This window comes from Hemibagrus wyckioides, linkage group LG27 (genome assembly GCF_019097595.1).
Source record: "Hemibagrus wyckioides isolate EC202008001 linkage group LG27, SWU_Hwy_1.0, whole genome shotgun sequence".
NCBI classification, from domain to species: domain Eukaryota; kingdom Metazoa; phylum Chordata; class Actinopteri; order Siluriformes; family Bagridae; genus Hemibagrus; species Hemibagrus wyckioides.
This window is the reverse complement of record NC_080736.1, coordinates 7245286-7268088: the sequence shown is the minus strand read 5'-3', so window position 1 is coordinate 7268088 and position 22803 is coordinate 7245286. Positions and strand designations below refer to the sequence as shown.

Genomic DNA, 22803 nt, shown 5'->3' with positions numbered 1-22803 from the left:
GATAAAATATAAATGGCTCTGGAAAAGGGCATCTGCCAAAATGCTGAAAATGTAAATGCTTCAGATCTGGGGAGTTTGGGGCCAAGGCAACACCTTGAACTCTGAAGCATTCCTAAACAATTTTTGCCATGTGGTAGGAACATTTTCAATGCCATTAGGGAACACTGTTGCTATAAATGGATGTACTTGGTATTTCAACAATATTTAGGTAGGTGACGTGTCAAAGTAACAGCCATATAAATGAGGACCCAAGGTCATCCGCATAGCACTGTTATGAAAAACCTTGTGAGGATCTGACCTCACCAAAAGGGCAGGTATAGTGGGAGAACAGAAGTGGAAAGTTTGTCTGGAAACGATGTGGAGCCCCTCCATGTCTACGACCTCCAGGTACGAAGCAAACCATTGCCATGCTCTGTCGCAAATTCCAAGACTCAAGAAGATCTGTGTAAAATGCTTGGAATTATCTGTGGTTGTGAAGCTACATCACTCATCACTGTCCCAGGCTAAACCCATTACTATGAAATAAACATCTTACAAAAGTTATTGTCATATCAACCATTATATTTCTTTCTTCTGTGTAATATTGATATTGTTTACTATTACTTTTTTGTTTGTTTGTTTGTTGATTCTTTTAAACATTTGCCACATAATTAACAAGATGATTTCTTTCCCTGGCTTAGCCTTAATGCATCTGCAGTCACAGCTTACAGCCCTTAACAAGAAGGTACTTCAGTTTCAGGGTGCTGATTCTATATTAGCGTTCCCAGCCTCCCAGACACTGTGCTTGAAATGTGATATGACAGATTTGAAGCGCTAAGACTTCATCACAGCTTGAGAGTTTAGTGAAAACCACTAAATTCCTTCCCTCTTAAACAAGTAGTCAACTTCACAGTCTGAAGCACTCAAGCATATCTACCTTGACAAGTCCCATCAGCTGATGCAATATATTGTGTCCGGATCATGTGGCGAAGCGAGGACCTCGACCAACCTGGTGATGGAGGAACATTCAAAGAATTATAACAGGGAAAAAATAACTTACTGAAAATGATAGCATGATGCATATGCCAGTTTAAAGTTTCAGCACATTTTATAGACTACGTTTTTCCAGATACTTTTTTATAATGGATGTGCAGAGTCATTTAGACAGGATGAACACATCGCCGAATAAACAGCTTCCATTCTTTGCATTCTGTTGTGGTTTTCTGGAGTGTCTTCTCACTGGGTGAAGCTGGAGCATGACGCTCTGAGGGATAACATTAGGAGTGTGTTTATTCAGCCACAAATCATCCCATAAACTGACCTTAATGTAATTTCATCGCACACAGTTTCCTTGGCAACAAGTCTACACAAAACCTGGAAAGTTTTTTTTTTTTTTTTTAATCACATTTGTTTTGAAATATGTCCAAATATTCAGAAAGCAGTTGAACTCAAAGCTGAGAAAGCTTTCACTGATAGTAACATAGCAGCAGAGTGATAAAATGGTGTTTGTTAGGTTTTAAGCTTCATTAAGGGGCGAAACAGTATTAAAACGTAACCCTAGAATGGGTTTAGAGAGCACTCTGCTTTGTGGATTCCCTGAAACATGGAAGGTTTTTCCCAGCTATTCAGGTTTATGGGTAAAACATCAACCTTGGAGTATGTGGGTAACAGTATCCTTTGGTAACATGGACCCCTGTACTTATATCTCACAATATCAATCATTTTCAATTGGGACTTTGCAGACATGTAAAGAAAATATGGAAAAATCAACCCAGCTTGGCTTGCACATGTAACTATAAAATGCCAATGAAACACATTCAAGTGATTGACCTCGGTTGCCATTTTTTGGGGGCTAGTTTTGTAGGAAATGGACTAAATCTGGGTTAGCGCTCAATGGGTTAGCATGAATCTGAACGCTGTTGCCTGGGGATACTTGCCTATGTGGTTTCTGATCGGCTTCCGTGCAATGATGATTTCCAAACTTCAACCACAGGAGAGCTGCAGAGGGAAGCTGACACTGACACTGCCAACAATGTGTGTTTTTATGATCTAGCAGGCCTAAGGAGAAGCAGACAGAATGAACACACCACTGTTTTCAGAAGCACAGTAACCTGTAGGTTAAGCCCTATTCTAGTGTTTATGGTCACTCCAGCTTTTACAGTACATCTGGATTCCTTCAAATGGATGAATGAGACTTTCTAGAGTTTCACTTTTTTTTGTAAATGGTTCTTTTAGCTTATTTTAACATATTTGACTCAGAGGAAGAGTGAACTTAGGTGTGTATAAGGTGTTAATAAAGATTGTAGCAGATGGAGTGAAACTGTAATCCAGCAGTCATTAATGTTAAAGGTTGTGAACTGGACAATCCACAATAAAAAATGGCAGGCTAATTCTTTAGACTAGTTTATCTAAAGAACAATCTAGAATAGTCCAGAATACAGTAAGGCAGTCAGTGAATACAACTGCTTTGATATAATTAAAAATAAATAAATGAAAACATGTGAAAGTGACCCAGAAACGGATGTGACCTCTGGTGACTGTAGCGTCTGTTGGCGTGGAAGGGAAATGTGCTGAATTCTTGTTACACCCAAGTATGTATAATAATACATAATACATATATAAATAACAGTGAAGATTGCAAAATCATAATCAAATCAAAAATTTAAGAGGCTATGTGTGGGGTTAACAGGAAATGAGAAAACTTGCAGGATTATATGGGGCTGGATTTAAGAAAATATGGCACTGAATATAGAGCATTTGGCTGCATATCTAATATGTAGACTGATCAACACAAACAAGACTTGAATTAAATACACTGAGAGGCATTTAAGCCGAAGCGGTGATGAAATGAGGGGCAGGTGAGTGTTATTAGTAACCTGAGTGGGCGGCTGAGAGGTGGGCTTGGCATTTAGCTGGGGATTCTGGGGGATGGATTACCTAGACGATGTGATTATTGCTTTAAATATTAGGACATTTCTATGAAGCATTATTATATGAAACTTAACACCTTTGAAGAAGGTAAACTCCATCCACTTTGCACTTTCAAATCATGTTGGTCATCCTTGTTTTCTGATATATCTTTGCATTTATTGTTGATTTTCTTTCAACATTGTACACCGATCCAGCATAACATTATGAGCACTGACAGGTGAAGTGAATAGCACTGATTATCTCCTCATCATGGCACCTGTTAGTGGGTGGGATATATTAGACAGCAAGTGAACATTTTGTCCTCAGTGTTGATGTGTTAGAAGCAGGAAAAATGGGCAATGATGGCTAGACGACTGGATCACAGTGATCCCGTTATGTAGTGGTCAGTATCTATCAAAAGTGGTCCAAGGAAGGAACACTGGTGAACCGGCAACAGGGTCATGGGCAGCCAAGGCTCACTGATGCCCGTGGGGAGTGAAGGCTGGCCCGTGTGATCCGATCCAACAGACGAGCTACTGTTGCTCAAATTGCTGAAGATGTTAATGCTGGTTTTGATAGAAAGGTGTCAGAATACACAGTGCATGAGGAGTCAAGGCTGTTTTGGCAGCAAAAGGGGGACCAACACAATATTAGGCAGGTGGTCATAATATTATGCCAGGTCAGTGTAGATTACTGTGAAAAGGCATGAAATAACATTGTAAGATTTTTTTTTTCTCAAAAACTATTCTAGATCTGCACTTAGGGTGTTTTAGAAGTTCATTCTTGTCACACACACACACACAAACACACACACACACACACGCACAGTTTTTTATAACAGCCTGTTTAAACAATAAAGAACATTTACATTATACATATTTAATTAGACAACCCCTTATTTTGCATACATAATTGTACACTTTTTGAAAAAGTGAAGAAAAGGAGAATGGCAATTGGTGAAGTTTAAAATAATGAATCTATTATTCCTGTATTTTCTTTTACAGGTATATTTCATAATAAGTCAGTACTGAGGGAGAGCTGGTATCTGTGGTGATGGTACGAATGATCACAGCTATAGTTGAGCTTCTGGACAGAAGTTGCGACCAAGTCACTTTTTATTGCAAGTCACAAGTAAATCTAATGTCTTGGCATTCAAGTCTCAAGTCAAGACAGTCCAAGTAAAGTTACAAGTTTTTCACTTTTCAGTGCTCTTTACCAAACCCAAAGGTATAATTAATATAGTAAATTTATACAAACTTGTGTTCATCACTTTCTAGTCAAACTTCTTGAACCATGGCATGACCCAAAGATTAATGCTGATTTGTTGGGAAAAGGAATAATTGGTTCACTGCACACTTTTATACAATGTATAATTAGTAATTTCTGGGTTTGTGTGAAAATGTATCGCAAGGCTTTCCAAGTCATGTGACTCGAGGCCACAGAACAGGAATTTCATCCCCCCTGCTGGTGTATTTCCCAGACTTATAGTAACAAAAGTTTCCAACCCAGTTGGATCCTTGCCCTAGTGTGTGATATATCATAGGCTTTGCATTGTAAGCTTACAGTCTCAAACTCCCTAATGAAGTTGACAAATGAATTTCTTTCTTCATGGTCCACTCATATTTTTCAGTATTAGTCTAGTCTCTAAGGGTCTGGTCTGGCAGAGGACCCCAGATTCTGTCCTTCTCATCAGCATCTCACCGGAGGTAAATCTGAAGCAATGTGCTTAATTGTTTGCAGTTGCTGGTCAGCATTTTGAGCCTCTATGGGCATGAGAAGTACTTTTTTCTACTCCTACAGTGGATGGAGATTGATTTCTGTATACTCCTCTTTAAGGGGTTCTCAGACCTCGAAACGTTGGAAGGTAACAAAAAAGAGGGTCATTATTTAAAAAGTTTGACACATGTCCTCTGTGTCTCTCACATGTCTTTCCTTCAACATATAAATCCACTATTCTGTGGAAACACTGACAGACACGACCCAGCTCTTCACCCTTGGTTGTTTCCCTCCATATTCGGAGAAAAAAAAACAAGCTAATTTTAATTGTAGGTTCTGCTTTAATTTATCATTTGATTCAGATTTTTTTGATACTTTGCAAGCAGACGAGGGAGATTTCTGAACCATGAGTTATGTCTCTAAATTCTGTTGTGTAACTTGCCTGATGTTATGTTGTGACAGTTACCAGAGTACCACCACCACATTAGCCCTTTCTTCCACTCCATCTAAGCAACTCCTATATCCCTGCTTTTTATTTCATTTGCAGAAAGCCCAGAATTTAAGACCTCTTACACCTCTCACCTATACTGTGCCTGTGTTCATGGTGTCTTGTGATGGACTGGTGACCAGGATGCAGCACTCAGTGAGGATGAATGATGTCCTGTGTATAATTTTGTTATATTTATGGTGTTTGGCAAATACCTTCATCCAGAGAGATACTGTTAATGAATTAAGTACAACATGCCATGTTACCAGAGAAACAACTAAAAAAACCAAGCTGTTCGTTCTGGAAAAGCCATGGAAAAATCATTACACAACTAAATGGAACAGCCATTGAGGACAAATGGAGGAAAAACTAATTTCAGGTCCATTAAAGCATTTGCAAAAGTGAAATCGGTCACTACAAGCGAACTTTATGGAAAGAAAGACAGGGTTATGTTTCGGCTTATAACTGAAAATACAAGCATTCCAACAGTGCTGATTTTTACCATGGACATCATAATAAAACCAGGTTTCTGAATAGATCAACCGAGATATTGTGCATTGCCTTGTATAAGAGCCAGTACTGGACACAGATGGAACACATCAGCTTGAAATATTCCTTCCATTCAGCTCGGAAATAAAAGTGTTCTTACTCTATGATTGTTTAGAAGGCAATAAAAGGTCACTCTTGATATAATTCCAGTGTGTGTGTGTGTGTGTGTCTGTGTGTGTTTATCTATTACAGCTGCTCATTCGAAGTTTGGAGGAGAATCTTAATTATTTACACTACTAATCTCTCCTGGCTTTTTAATCTTAAGATTTTGTTGCATCTTGAAAGACAGATTCATCTTCCTGGTGATTTTCTTGAATAGCTTTACATATAATTAACAGACTGAGAGGTATTTTTTGTTGTAATTTAGGTAAATCTTGTACCTTAAAAGTAAACACTTTCCATATAGCCTACCAAAAGTATCTGTGGAGCCTTTTTGATCCTGATTTGTTGAGACATTTATGAAACAAGCACAAGCTATATGGTGGGTAAATTAGGCTTGGTTTCACTGCCATTAACCCTACTCCTAAATGTCTAGACCCTACCCTTAAACGTCAACTATTTATACAAATATAAACAAATATACAAAATTGTATTGTAAATGTACAAATTATTGCAACTTTGTAATTGTAAGATCATTTGTAAGATCATTGGGGTGGTGGTAGCACAAGTGGTTGAGGCTCTGGGTAGGTTCAAGCCCTAGCACCGCCAAGCTGCCACCATTGGGCTCTTGAGCAAGGCCCCCAACCCACCCAGCTCTAAGGGCACTGCATCATGGCTGACCCTGTTTTCTGACCCCCAACCCTCCAAGGATGGGATATGCAAAGAAAAAATTTCACTGTGCAGTAATGTATATGTGACAAATAAAGGCTACTTAACTAAAGACTTAACTCAAACATGCAAATGGGAATGTTAACACAAAAATCATATCCATTCATTTCTACAGATTTAATCCTATACACCCCGACCTTAGACTTAATTGTAGACAAATCTGAAACTACGCATCAGGAAGGGCATCTGGCATAAATCCTGTGACAAATCATAACATGCGGCCCAAATGATCCGCTGTGGCGACCCCAAAACAGGAAGCAGCCGCAACAGAAGCTATGTGGATTAAATGACAACCTGTTATTTGAAATTTTTGCTTTTCATATTAATATTGTCATAAAGGCTGACTTCAATCAACTTCCAAATACTCCTAAAATATGATATTTGTAGTGATAAAAAGCTAATTTTAGTTCTAGCTACAGCTAGAGCCCTGATGGAAAACATTGTTTTTTCTTGATAAACATCATTGTCTATCGGTACAGTTTTCAATATATTGCATTTTATAAAGCTTTTAGCACTAGATTATCACTACATATTGTGTAGCAAAGTATCATTACAAAATTTTAGAACTAGATTGCGAAATAGTAGACGATCCAAGACATAAACTTCTAGAAAGTTATGATTATTATTATCATTATTATTATTATTATTATTATTATTATTATTATTATTATTATTATTATTATTGATTCCAAATGAATAACTGGATATCTCCTCATACTGAAGAAGCAGGCTGTGGAAGTAGCAGTGGTTTGATTGCTCAGTTTTCCCAGCGCTCTCAGGATGTTTTGGTCTGTTTTCTGTCAGTTTGTCCCACATGTTGTCTGACTGTCTGCATGATCATCTTGTTTTTTACAAACTCAGTTCAGTATAATGTATGCTTATTTTGGGAAACTTAATTAACTGCATTTCTAAAACGGATCCTTCGAAGCATAAAAACAAACAAAAAACTAATGGGCTTAACAAACAATCATATGTTTGACTTACTCGTTCAAGAACAGTTAAATTAAGGTTTAAGCCACTTGGAAACTCTGTCTGGGTTGTGCAGATTTTGTTTATTTCTTTATATACATATATATATATATATATATATATATATATATATATATATATATATATATATATATATATATATATAAAAGGAATAAAACACACAAGGATTATGGGAAATAATCCCATAATAATCCAAATAATCCAAAGTTGACAACTTTCCACTAACACATGGAAAGCATTTTATTTCTCTAATACCACAACAATATACTTATTTATAAATTTATGAACCACAAAGTTCCATTTAAAAGTTCTAGAGCTGTGTATTTATGTATTATCATGTTCCTGCAATCATTTGTTATAGTAGTAGTTATAAACAGTAGTTATATTCTCTCTCTCTCTCTCTCTCTCTCTCTCAATTAATTAGACCAGAAATAGTGCAGCTTATCATGTTGTGAAGAAAGCCCGAAGAGCAAAACCCTCTATCCTGTAGCTCCCACGCCAGAAAACATAAAGCAACTTGTTAATTTACAAAGCACTAAAAAATGGAAACCTCCAAAATGTTAAATAAACATCCTAAACAAACAGAACTAATGTTTCTAAAATCTGTATATGTAGACCGCCTGGCATCCATAGAACATTACAGGAATAATTTGTCATATTTATTCACAGCATGGTGCTGAAAAATAAACGGCATGTCTGTTTGTCTGAACAGTGCTGAAAAATCTGCCAGTTCACTTTCTCGAAATAGAAACGAACCACTGGCATTTGTGAGACGCTTGGGTGTGATGGAGCAGCTTGATGAAAAGCAAAGAGAAGATGACTTTTTAAGTGCCCTAAATGAAAGCTGCTGCCTTAGCTTTAGTTGTTCTGAATGTTCAACATGCAATCATCATCAAAGATCCTGTAATTTACTGTAGCGAAGTTCCTTCCTCAAACACAAGAGGTTTAGCGATAATAATAATAATCGTAGCACGTGCAAAATACTTGCACTTATAGAATATAACAACAAACCATAATATTATTAATTATATTATAACACTGTAGTTGATACATTACTTGAAATCATTTTTAAAAAATGTCTAAAGAAATGTGCAGTAATGGTCCGACATGGCAAAGTGTGAATTTTGTAATATCTATTAACAGTTAATCCCGTAAAAAAATATGAAACATGCCATGGGAAAAGTAATGTGTTAGTGGAAATCTTAAGACTCTAGTGCAAAATCTCCCCAAATCTGGATTATGTGAATGTAGATCAATTATTCATCATTACTATGTGGCTGTGCAACATGTACATAGAGGAGGATTGTGGGTTTCAATGGTAGTGACTTGGGCATCAGCATGATGCACCAAGGCTGATTGGATAAGGATTTGGGGTTGGGAGTTCCACATTAGGGTTAATCTGCTATCTTCAAGTTATATAAACAACAGATCTGAGCATCCATCATTGTTAAGGGCAATGTATTTGAAACATTTGCCTTCAACTGGGGTCAACAACTGGCAGATCCAGCAAAAAGTAGTTCAGAAAGTTGAACCTAACACTGGGAAAAAAACCATTGGAGCAGAATTGATCAAAACTGGGAGCAGTTCAATGACTTCAGGTTGTTTTTTAAACACAACCCATCTCTGTTTCTGTAGCAGATCATCTGTTGTGACTTTTGTTTGCGTCTGATATTTTGTTTCTCCATCATCTCCATGGTTTCTCCATCATCCAAGGTGAAGTCACTTTTATTTATACTTTTATTTTACCCAGTTATATAAAACGACATCGGTAAGTCCAGTTATGCCTTAACGGATATAATATTTCCATGAGGCAAGATACATACTAAAGATTCTTCCTCAAACATATATTTTATATACCTTTATTTCTGAGACTGTAGGCGTAGTCTAACTGTACAGTATATTCAATTACAGTTCAGATTTCAGTGGTTACATAATTCTTGCTATTTTTTATGAAAGGAATAATGCAAGAATTTTAGGCAACTAATAGGATGAAGAAGATGAAGAGCAGTGAGAGAGAGAGAGAGAGAGAGAGAGAGAGAGAGAGAAATACAAGAGTGAGAGTTCAGGACTATCTGCCTGCTGGCTGAATGTGCACCTCCTTTTTATTTGGCCACAGTCTCCTCCTCTTTCCCCCAGATATAGTGAAGATTTTCAGCAGCAGTGGAGTCAATCAGGCCTGGAGTTTAAAGGAGAACACACTGACAGACATTCTGCCCTCACACACATACACACACACACATACACATAGACACACACACACACTCACCATGGAGTACTACTGCACTCTGCTGCTTTGGACCCTGTGCCTATGGCCAGGTGAGTGTGTGTGTGTGTGTGTGTATGTGTGTGTGTGTGTGCTTACACATTGATGTAGTTCCTGTTGCTTTGATTCTGCATCTTTAAAAAGATGCCTCTTTGATGAATTCTTTCAAGAATAACAGAGCTGTTTGCTTTCTGTTTCTTGGCAACCACAGCAAATATAATCGTGGATTTTTCTGAGACTCGGAACTTTCTCAGACCAGAGTTAATTCCGAAGTTGTGTGTGTGACCAATATAAACGTTCTCTCGCCAGTAACTTCCTGCTTTGACAGATGCTGAGCTTGCACTGTAACGACTTAAATTCTCAGGCTCCCATTCTTCTGCCGTTCTCGAGCGATGCTTTGAAATGAAAGGTGATATTACCTGACTTCCAGCAAGAAGCATGAATACATGCCAGAATATGGAAATAAGGCTGGTCTCCTGCCACATCCTGCCTCAATTATCAGTGAAATTACCGTCACAGCAGCGTACAGAGAGAGCTCAAGAGTCTGGCAGCTATCCTGAGTGCTGTCCTGGGGCAGTTAGTGCACACAGCCTTATTTAAATGGACTCTGTCATTTGGAGTGGAGTCCTGCTGGCGCTTATAAAAGATTAGACATGGAACTAGACATAATTAGGACAACAGGTTATATAAATTCTATAACATGTTGAACATTTGGATGTTAGCTCGTTGTGGTAATTATAATTAACGGGATTATTTTCCGGCCAGTTTTTCTCGCACAGTGTGTTTAGAAAGGAATTGTATTTATTCCAAAAAACATGATTGGTATTAATAGAAACAATTGCTTTTTCTTATCTTTTCGACATTGCTGGGAAAGAGCTACACTATGACTTCTTCTCGGTGCTGTTCTAAATCAAATTTGGGCTGAAACATTAGTTTAGCTGTTGGGTAAATATTTGTGTTGCTGCAGAAATTGACTTGCTGGCTGGAAATCCTGGCTTCTTGTCTAGTAGGAAGTGATTTATTTATTGGTCAAACAGACAAAAGAGATGGAAATACAGAGCAAAAGTCATGTATGATGTTTCAGACAGCTTTTGAAGTTGGATGCTGTGTAATGTGCTGGAACTCGAGCAAGTCTGAGGACATTTAATGTGAGCCGTAGAGAGATGTGTGTGTGTGTGTGTGTGTGTGAGTGGGAAAGCCTGCTCTGTGTTTGGTTTCCGTCAGCTGCTTGTCATCCAGATGGAGGTCTAGACTGCTTACTGGCCAAGCAAGGTTTACGCACTCTCATCGGGTCCTGCCTTTTCCTTAACACATCTGTTGCCTGAACAGCTGGTGACACTAATCTTAACAACATCATAGTGCTGTATAAGCAGTGTAGAATATTAGAAATGTGTGGAGACAATTTTGCTTTGCAATCTGCATGAATTAATGTGTATGAAAACTTGCCATAGTTAAGATTACAGCACAAAAAACTGAATAAATGTAACTTTACAGCTTTTCACTTTGTCTCTTCGGAGAACGGGAGAGCTCCAAATACAACCCCTTTAGGCTAAGAATGTTTAAATGTCCAGAAAACACATTCAAGGAATCAATATTTCTGTGAGAAACAAAATCCAACCATACCAGGCTCATGCATGCGGTCTGGATTATAAAGGACATGCTTTACCTATACTCTAAGTGTCTATGCTTTACTCAGGTTTTTTCTTTCAATTAATACTTTTGACTTTCTTCCGAAATGACTCACATTTTCTACCCTACATCTGTACAACTCATATGCTGACGTTTCAGCTTCAGAAGGACTTGATCAAAATCTAAATGTTTACAGATGTGACAAGAACAATGAGCATCTGTCACTACAAACAGTCTGTATTGTGACAAGCTAGATGTTACACTCACTAATAACATCCAGCTCGTTTGTGTTATTCGATTAATGCATCATGTTGCCTAAAATAATTGGAGCGAAACTGTTGTTAGTTAACCTTAGCTAATGTTCGCTCATGTTCTTTGATTACTTGGTGAAATGAGCTTCAGTATGTAAAAACAGTACAGGGATTTGAGGAAGATGATTTTATTCTTTTGTTGAATTTTATTGCTGGAACATTGTTCCAGTTTTCTCTTCTGACTCTTATATAGATATTCAGAATGCAAGCAGAATTGTACTATAAAGATCACCCAGTGCAGCAGTTTGTATACTTTCACTCATGAGTAATCGTGGTTATTTTGTGTGGCTCAGTAGACCTAGAGCATTCTGGATAGCACCCAACCTTTTTCCTTCCAGCCCATATTCTTTGCAAGGTCTCACACTTTGTTTCATTCCACTGACCCTGTCCCCTGCAAAGCATCTCTCTCCATCAGCACTGCGATGAGTTTTCCAGACTCCAGAACACACAGTAGGAAAGTTGGCATGGGTCGATAGATGTTTGGTTTTGCTATTGTGTTAAAACTTCCAAGAAAAATCGCACACATATTAGAGGACACTATGTATAGCGGGGTGCAGGAATATTTCAGCGGTCGGAAGGATGAATTTCAGGCATGTGAAGTTTATTAGAAGCAAATCTGCTGGCTTATAATCCTAGCCGATGGGCAGCATCGGGCCTCATTAGCATCGGAGCAGCTCCACATGTAAATGTTTGTGAAGGAAGAGAGGGATAAGTGAAAGACAGACAGATGTGTGGAAGTGTTTCTGTCTATCACAGATGGTGATCACATACAGCTGGGAGCTTTGTTTTTTTCCTTACATGTGTTTGGGGTGGAGAGCTGTTCTGAGTTTTCATCTAAGAGTTTTGGATCAAGCCAAATCAAGCCTATTATAGTTTTATTTTTGACATGATCCAAGACTTTGGGTCATCTGTTTCAGATTTGAGTACCACCATGTCTTGAGTTGATTCAGTTTTAAAGTCGTGGCAAATGTCTCAGGGGAATGCAATGTCAGTAGGGTTGATTCAGTTGTTCCTGGTTTAGTTTTCTTGACTTGAGGGTCCTGTTGATCCAGTGAGCTTTCGCTCTTTTGGAGACGGGGGACTCCACAAGTAAGGACGCTAATGTAGGATCATATTCATCATTGTTAATTGGGGTCCGTGGTAATTATATGGGGTCAGGGAATAGTCAATGGTTTCTCTTCTTGATTCTTTGAGTCGGTCTCTGGTTGGAACCCTCACCGCTGTTGATGTGAGGCTGGTTGTGTGTCAGCGTGGCTGTGGTGAAGCTCCTGCAGCTTGTTTCTGGGCCAAAGGCAATGGAGTCTCATTCTGGACACGCAGGGCCCGCAGCCACTGTACTGAGGTTTATTTATCTGGGAAGAGGCATCTGTATACACACACACACAAAAACGAGGCAAAGGGTGCTTCATGAATCGCTGATATTAGAGGGAGTATTAAATCGCTGTGCCACTTTAGGGTTTCAAATAAAAAGTTCTGTTTTTTCTTCCCATTTCATGCAAGAGAAATTGAAAAAATAAAAACTATTTATGGTAGTCTGAATAGTTTGTTTGATCAAAGATCACTAAGGATTGTGTAAATGCTTAAGAAATCATTAAACTTGGAAAGGGAAAATGAATCAATCAGAGCAGAAAATACCTCACCGCATTCAGCATCATCATGCTTATTAGATTTATCCGTCCTTGCAGCTCTTCCTATTTAATGCACTTCACTGATTTGTCACGCACGTGTGAGCTATAAACTGTTACTTATTAACTTACTAAATTGTTTTTATAGCTATGCAAGCCATGTTCTGGGGAATATTCCCGGGGTGGGGGTGGTCGGGGGGGGGGGGGCATCAAAGACAGGACATGAACAATGTAGAGAATGTGTCAATATTTAAACGGGTGCCTTGCTGACAGAAATGATTGGTCTGATGTTTTCTAGTATGGAGGTCAGATTGGATAACGTTTCTGACTGTTGCTTAGGCTCTTTATAGGGGCATGGATGAGGTAGGTATATACCAAAGAGGCAGTGTGGGTCAATCCATCTGTTGCTTGCGTGTGCATTTGGATCATGTTTCTTACAGTTTCATGTCACCGATCTAGCACATGTTATTGTCATGAAATATTTTTAAAACAATGTGTTCTGTCGAAATGAAGTCCAGTCGATGTGAGGTCAAAAGATTTTGTAGATCAGTGTCTTAATCTCCCCCATACATCTTCAAGATCTGTAAACAGGTTCCTAAATGGATTTTTGGATAGTTAAATGTTAACCACAATGCCATATGACTACCAGCTGGTAGTGGCATGAGATGCAGCAGCACTTTAGTGCTTGAGTGTGTACAGCGCTGTTACCTCTTCCTCATCTGTACACTTTGCTCAAATGCTAATAATGAAGGTAACGCCATCATGCAGGTCATCTCACAGATGACCTCCCACACTGCTGCTGTTCACACTTCTGCTACATTGGATTCTCGTTAACATGAAATAACACAAATAACGTACCAACTGGCACCAGAATTGCTAAGCGCAGCGCAAACATTTATAAACAAATATATATTTCATTTAAATATTCCTTAATTTCCATGTGAAGTACACAAGAAGCAGACATTTCAGTAATGTTATGAATCAGTTTCAGATGTTTTGTCAGACAGGTCAGGTTGTTAGCAGTTATTAGTCTTGGCTGAGAGAGAATGAAGGGAGAAGGAGAATGCAAGAGGGAGGATGAGAGAGAGAGAGAAAATTCAGTACAGATACAGGTCAGAGTGGAGATCCTGTGAGAATATCTCTGAGGGTGTATGTTTGTGTGTGTGAACCAAGGGTCATGTTCTCTGTGAAATCGAATGTTCCAGTTCTCTGTGTGTGTGTTCATGCTATAACATATAACTGTAGAGAAATACTCTTGGCATGTAGAAATATCAGAGATAAATCTGACAGTAAATTCCACAAGACAGAATTTTTTTTGTTTCTTTGTTCCTTTCCTTTTTACATTTTTATCCTTTCAATGAAATCATTTTCGGGTGCTGGTTGCAACAGTATACAGAAAAGGACCACATTAATTTGCTCACTCTCTCTTCGTACATACATGATGCTTTTATGCAATGGACCAGAACCAAAAAGCAATTAAAGAGAAACCAGCATGCCTATCATCTTTCGTGCTGGAAAACAGTGTGCAATGGCATCGGCCTTATCACCACAGTAGCATATCAGTGATATTACTGCAGTCAAACAAGCAAGCAATTCAGGCTGAGTGACAGTGAAAAGTAGGAGAAAGATCTAAAAAAGAATGGTTTTAAAATGTCAAGCCAAGGCTAAGAAGGATTAACTTCACTTCTCCTGCCTGCCAACAGACCATCACTACTTCTCCTTTCAATTTTTTCTTCAAATACTTACTTCTGTAAGTGGAAAAGTAAATCCCTTGTAAGAGTCAGAATCACGTTTCACAATGTTGTCATCAGTAAATGACTTTAACCCCTCAGCTTAACTATTTATCTTAAAGCAGATTATTTATTCAGAAACTACAATGAATTATTTGGATACTACAAAGAAAGGATTTGATTTTCCTTCACAAAATACCTTTCCTGACAAGGCTTTTATTCGAATCCAGAACAAGTCTGTTTCTTCAGAGCATACAGTGGATCAAGTCACATTAAATCATGCAGATACAGGTCTTCTGTTCATAAGAAACATCAGAATGGGGAAAAAATGTGATCTCAGTGACCTTGACCGTCGTGTAGTTGATGGTGCCAGATGGACTGGCTTGATCTCCTGGGATTTTACAGAGAGAGTTTACAGAGAATGGTGGGAAATACAAAAAAACTATCCATTGATGTGTTGGCAAAAATATCTTGTTGATAAGAATGGCTAGACTGGTTCAAGCTGACAGGAAGGCTATGGAAAATCAAATAAATGTTTCCAAACCACGGCAAACATCTCAGATCGAACCATGACAAAACATGTGGATAAGCTACAAAAGCAGAAGACCACATCAGGTTCCACTTCCTGTCATCTGAATCTACTGTGGGGAAAAAGAAGACCAGCTGACATTTTTTTAATCCAAATATTGTGTTATTTTGCTAGCTGAAGTGTAATGTAAGCAGGTAAAACAATGGGAGAGTTGCTTCAGGAAGGGTATGAGTGATCCGGGTATCAGTATGATAAGGGTATCAGTGATCCGACGTGGCCGAAAGAACAAAAAAAAGTGTTTGCGGTAAAAACCTTGACCACATCTTGACCGAAGTGAATGACTAATCTAGAGAAATGTATATATGTGTGTCAACCGAATTACACTTGCTATCTGGGTAAGTGCATAATGAAAAAGAATGCTAAGTAATATTCAGTCTGTGAGTCTTACTGACAAAATTAAGGTGTTAAATTGTCTATAATAGAATAAAATTGTATATCGATAACTCATGTTGTTCAGGGATTCTGTGTATATGCAGAATAAACCCTAAGACTAGACCCTAAACCCTAAACCCGAGACTCTTCAATTAACCTTAAACCCGAATCTATCTATCTATCTATCTATCTATCTATCTATCTATCTATCTATCTATCTATCTATCTATCTATCTATCTATCTATTCTGTTGTCTCTCTTTAAGGTTTAAGAAGAACTCTTGAAGGTTCTGTGTAGAACTCTATGACTGAACGTTGGCCTGTCAGAAAGGGTTTGAAGTTAAGAAACCTTACAGTTATGCAGTTATGTGTTAGTCTGCTTACAGCATATAGCTCCTTTAAATAGACAGAAAGCATGGTCTGAAAGTTCATCAGCTGCTCTCAGTCTGCCCTGGCCTCATTCTGGTTTTCACTTCACTTAACTGGCAATGCCATTTCAGACTGTAGGATTGACTGACGGTTCTACTTTTACTCTGATGGGGCAAATCAGTTTCTCCATTATACAATGGCATGTTGATTGAGTGGCAGACAGACAGTTGAAGCTGAAAGAAAGCACAGAAAAGTTCTTTGTGAGCTACGAAAGAAGGCCTTATCTTCGCAAAGATGTTTTTTGGACCTCCATGAGAGTATTTGCTATTTTAGTGTGTCCCAGAGGTCAGATGCTCCTCGCAATGGGGGGTTGCTGTGCTCCAGTAGGAAGTCATACTGAGTGCTAACAGATTCCTTACTGGGGTATGCATAAAGCTAGAAAACATTTGTGCTCATTTCCAAGCTGATAAACTGTGTGCTTTAATTTGGTTATACAATATTAACAGCAAGTAAAAAAAAAAATCTAGGTATTGTGAATAAAATTGCGATGCCTTTAATGTTATTGCTAGCTTTAGGTATAGAATCTTCTACAAACGTGGATTACAAATAAGATTCTTGCAAGTATTGAGGTTTTTTAAGGACATCACCATCTCACATTCTTACTGAGGAAACTACATGTATAAAGCTTGGCAGTAGATTTCTGTTTCAGTGTCTGTGAAATGTTTCAGAAATGATTCACCATTGCCAATGAAAACAATAATCTCTTGAAAATGATTGCTTGAGTTTGACCCATTTCTGCTTTGTTGCAGGGCTTCATGACTGTTTCAACATAGACACAAAGAGCCACAGAGTCATAAAGGGCCCAAAGCAGGTGCAGTTCGGTTACACCGTACAGCAACACGTAGCTGGCGGACAGAAATGGTATGACTTTCAATTCACTTCCTTTGTTATTTCCTTCCATTGTGTTTCCTTTCTATGTCATGCTTTTGCCAGTTTGGGTTTGCAGCTAGCTGGGATGAAGTGTGAAATGTAATATCTCCAAGGAAACATCTACTGTACAATGTTGTACATGACAGAGATTTGGAAAAATGGAAAAAGCCTCATTTGTCTAGCAGGCTTTCTCATTCTGCTTTCTTATGAGTGCATTTAAGGTCAATTGAACACAATTTAAAAATTATTATATAAACAAGAAAACGTTATTCATTCTACCCACCATTGTTACTTGCCAGAAAACAGACAGAACTCCTAATATCATACTTTATGTGGTTAACCACTTAAAAATTTGGAATGAGCAGGGTATTTGTCATCCATCCATATGACATCATTTGCGAGGATCCTGGCACCATTCCTGTGTGTACTGACCACAGAAGCCGTGTGTCTACGTGTTGATTATTGAGTTATGGTACATCATAATAACAAGATTACTTCTAAATGACTCCTGATCACATTAAACCACTCTGTACGTATACATTCTCCAAATAAATATGGACATTAATTGTTAAATGTGGTGTAAAGATAGTTCTTTGATTGCCTTTTACAGCCTAGATTAGCTTCCAATGCTTAATATGAGCTAAAACTATGGTATAAACCACAGTAAATACAAAACATCTTTAATCAGGCTTCTGACTTTCTCTTTTATTCAGAGTTCTCTGTACTGGTTGTGGTGTGGGGGGCTGTGGGAAGTTTTCTACCTCTGGAATAAGTCTTGCCGTACCAATTACCACCCCAACCCTGACCTCAAATCTATGAGAGGTCTGTTATGGTCTATTACTGCTGTTGACTTATAACCATATGTGAATTCATGCTGATTAAATCAAGACACATTGGGAATAGTTCGACTACATTCCACTGCGTATAAGGAAACTACAGGGAAGCTCATTATGTGGCCATTCATTTTGTATCAAGGAACAAATCAAATATCCTGAAAATATACCTCTGACCCATATAAAGTTGGCTTTGCTACCTTTGGTCTGCTCATGCTCCCTTTTCAGCACTGCATGTTTAAAAACTTGGCCATGCCATGGCTTCACAGTAATGCTCCGTAACTTGTCAGTTCAGATGGGATTAAAGTATCTTTGCAATCTGCCTGGATTTACACTGGATGTCACAGCCTGAAAGTTAGCCTGACCTTACCTATTACCATTTAATGGAAAAATCCACCGTGAACAACCTACATAAAGAGACCAATGCAGCAGCGCTTTAGTACTAAGGTTCACCCAGTTCTGTAGTTCCAAAGTTTACTTCCAAAGTAGTTTACTTCCAAAGTATCATGCTAGTACCACCATCAAAACCATTGCCCTTTTCATCAAACAGCTCAGTCTCTGCCATAACACAGCTCAGCATTTCTTCTATGTTGGATTTCTCATTAATGATATTAACCATCACTGGAAAATGGTGATTGGGACAAGAAGTGTATTTAGGCACTAAGAGCAAAGCCTGACCATAATAGCTTAGGTTTAAGATTGTTGACTTTATTCTGTTATTAAACGCGATTGTCATTCCACTAGCAATGTCTCCGTGTGATGTCAGACCAGCAGACAACCACTAATCTCTCACAGACATAACAAAATAAAACCAACAAATTAGCACCAGAATCCCTAAGCCCATTGCAAATATTGAAATCTAAACATATTTGAGGTGTTTGAAGGTGAAGGTTTTCTTGAATTGCATCTGGAACGATCCAGATCCAGTCCAGACTTTGGTGATTTGAGATAAAGATCAAGATATTTAAAAATTAGAAACGTGAATGTCAGTACTTCCTTCCAGTATGAGTGAGCATACCATATACACTATAACCCTGTAACTGGAGAAATCTGTTTAAGTAGACAATAATGATTTGAACTTTTGCTTCAAATAATCACAATGACATTCCTATTGCTCTCCAGACCATGAGGAAAAGGCTTCTCCCTAGTTTACATTCTCCACATAGTTTAGTGCAAATGCTTAATTCCAAGCCTGTAGCTGGAACTACAATGCTTGTTGTAAATTTAGTTGGGCTGATATTTGGGGATATCAACAAAGATCTGCTCTCTCTCTCTCTCTCTTCTCATCAGTCAAAACACATCTGGAAATCGTTTAGTGGCTAAAGGAAACTTCAGTGTACTCTATGTGTGTGTACGTGTATGTGTGTGTGCCTGGTATGCCTGGCTTCTGTATATGTGTCTGTATTTGTGTGTGTGTGTATAGGGTGTTTTTTATATCTCCATGGGGCCCACACGTTCACTGTTTGGCACACATTTGGCCAGTTTTTTACAAAAACTGCAGCTTGTATATAAGAAAAAGCCAAAAGTTAGCTTTTTTTTTTTTTTTTTTTTACCCCACACAAGCTTCTCAAATTTATGTTATCCGAGTGCACAAACAGATTTCTAACTATTACTCTACAGCGCGATACCGTTTGAGGCATTGTGAAGAAACCACACTGTCATATACATTTACTGACAGAGAAAGGTCAGAGGTGGTTATGTAACATAATGCTAGCAGATACCATAGAGTAAATGAAAGTTTGTGCGGAAGGTTACTTCATGGGGAGCTGGAAATTAATACAATATTTTTGTGTCAGAGCATCAGGAAGCTTGAGTGTTTGCACTGGCACAGCTCTGGGCGATAGGGAATGGGAGGAACAGTAGCTAATTGTCAACATGGTGTAAGCCTACTTTTGATCGGCCTGAACAGGGGAAATGCTTAAGGCGGTAAGAGACACTGCTGGCTGTGTGTGAATGTAAGAGAGTGTCTGAGACATGCAGTCCACTCAGGAAATATCTTGATAAGTACTTTTTCAAGTAACATGTCAGATCCTCAAGAAAGAGAAATCCATTTTTTTTTTTTTTTGCATCGTTCCTCCTACACTGTTATATTACACTGGATCCCTTGAAAGCAGCTGCAGAACATATTTAGCAGCTTGAATTTAACTCATAATGCCAAAATTAGGTAATGCCAAAGTGAGAGTAAGTGGGACTTGCTCCACCTCCCTAGCTGCCCAATGTGAAAAATAAAAAAATGAATTAAGATTGTCAGTAGTCACTGCCCAGAGATTTGCTCTTTCTTTCTTTTTGGCCCTGTTTGCATTGATGTCTGAATAAAGGACAAAATCTGTACAAGCTTCAGAGACACAGTGAGAGTCTGAGAGATGTTTCGACAACCCTTATTAGTCGACTGTGGTTAGTAGGTCTCAGAAGTAAATGGTCTCGTTCCATCAAACATATTTGTCTTGGACAGACAATGAAACAAACAGAACATTTCGAGTCACTTCTGGTGTTCCCAAATCGCCAAAATACTACAGTTCTAAGTAAGAGACACAGACTACACAAGATGAATTTGTGCATCCTCGGCAAAAGTTAACTTCAGGGACTATTTTTGTGTAATTACAGGCTAACAGCTCAGCGACTATCATTTTGCAAGTACCTAACTCTATGTTCCCCAAATACATGGCTAGTATCTGTTGAACCATGCTAGCAGGTACATCCTGATAGGCCTATTATCACTGTTACTGGCAAATTGGCTGCCAAGATAAAAAGTGAGTAAAAAGCTAGAGTACCAACATGTAAATGCAATAAACAGGTATGAATTAGTGAAAAGTCAAACAAAAATCCTACAGCTGCTTTAAACATGGCCGTAAATCAGACATCATTTCTACATAGCCAATAAAAGATATTGCACTTTAAATACAGGGCTTTAGCATTGTTTTCCACCAAAAGGAACTAATGGTGCCAAAGTGGTTTCAACTTTTATGGGCATATAAAACCCTGACAGAATATGAACAATGCATGAGTTTACCATTTCCTTAAATTTAGGAATAATCTCAGAGAAACCATTCCATTAACTTTAGTTAGTGAGCTTTATTGCACAGCAGAATTTTTCTAGAACTTGGTGTTGGATCTCTGAAGATCCAAATGATCCTTTAGATCATCATTTTCTTGTCCAAAATGGTGAAAAAGATGGCGGGTGGCCTCTGGTATCAGCCATAATTTGAGTATTTGATAAAATAATAAATTGAGTAACAATATTTTTTAAAAAAAGTTGAAGTTCTGTTAATAAAAGTGGTGAAAATATGTGTTATGTTGTGTGAAAATGCACAACAGGGCAACTCCAGAACCTTTGGTTTCAGAGGTTGGCCAGCAGTGACCGTTAACTAACTATTAAAACAGTTAACTGTTAAAAAAAGATAAAATAACATAAATTCCCCATTCATTTTGCTAATTTATAACCTTCAGTGTATCTTGTATCGATGCCAAGTAGAATTATAAAATCCAAATTAGGTGGAACATGAATTATCATCTTCAGGAATGAACTGAAATACTTGTAGAGATCAGGCTCCTGGATCACATGTCAACTTCACACCACATTTAATGTCAAGAAGAAGTGTTTCCTCACATCCATCTCAAGCCACTCACTTCCACATTCGGTGAAACCTGACCAAATTCCTATAGTATCTCTGATGTTCAAATCACACACTGCTTCCACACAGCTAGCTTTTGTGCAGATCGCAAGGTCCAGTGCGGATGGTTTACAGCACAGAATATTTTTTCTAGAATGATGAATGTGTTGCTTATTCCAGGAATCAAGTAGTCTGGGGAAGCACTGGGATGTTTGGGGTCTTTGAAGTGGGAAGTGCTCTGTAGGAGGGAGCCACATAGCTGTAAATTCATTCCCATGTACCTTCATTCCTGCTGACATGCTGTGAGTGTCGGGGATTAGTCCTTTGCTAACATTATTTAATTCATTTGTTAACATCACAAACCATGTACTTGATCATGAAAACACCATAATTAAGATTAACAACATGACTAATATTGTTTTTTCTTATATAATAAGCAAAATTATAACCACTATTTCATTCCATCAATAAGTAAAATGAAGCTCATTAAAGAACACTTGAAAATGTTTGTGTTTTTTAACTTGTCCAGTTTACAACTAAGGCTGAATAGACGTTCTAATATTAGACCAGAATTTAATAAATCACCCTTTGACCCTAAACTGAATGTGTGCTGATCTGGGAAACCCAGCACTGTCACCATGGCTCTATTCTGGATAACATGGAAAAAGATGTTCGTAAAAATGGGTTTTAACCAAAATCGAGTTTTTCTGCCAAACAGAAATGACATCTCTGTTTCTGTCAACACAATATTGATGGGAATACTTTTAGTCCATTTTCTAACTTTTGTTTGTCATGTTGGGTCACGTCTTTTAAGGAGCCAGTAAGTTGATCTGACCAAAATATATCTAAAATCTTGCTAGCTAATGTGCTTTCCTCACGATTTGTTGAATTTACTCGCATGCACCATAGCAACCTGGACATAAGCCTGATCAGTTCACTTTGTAATCAGATACTGGTTGTCAAAATGTCTACAATCTTGCACTGTAAATTGGGTTCAAACAAAAGTTCACACGTTCTAATATATCTAGATGTAAATATCAGGAAATGGAAGATGAAATTCGGATCTATCATATTCATCTTTTG

At 38.1% G+C, this 22803-nt stretch overlaps 1 protein-coding gene across 1 annotated transcript in view; it reads left to right on the top strand.

The window, feature by feature from the left end:
* Positions 1-9636: 9636 nt before the first annotated feature.
* Positions 9637-22803, top strand: part of itga11a (integrin, alpha 11a) — a 50429-nt gene continuing 37262 nt past the window's right edge. Inside the window, exons 1-2 of the mRNA XM_058382304.1 lie at positions 9637-9775; positions 17156-17267. Coding sequence (XP_058238287.1) covers positions 9727-9775; positions 17156-17267 — 161 coding nt within the window. The 5' untranslated portion in view covers positions 9637-9726. The remainder of the gene's footprint in view (positions 9776-17155; positions 17268-22803) is intronic.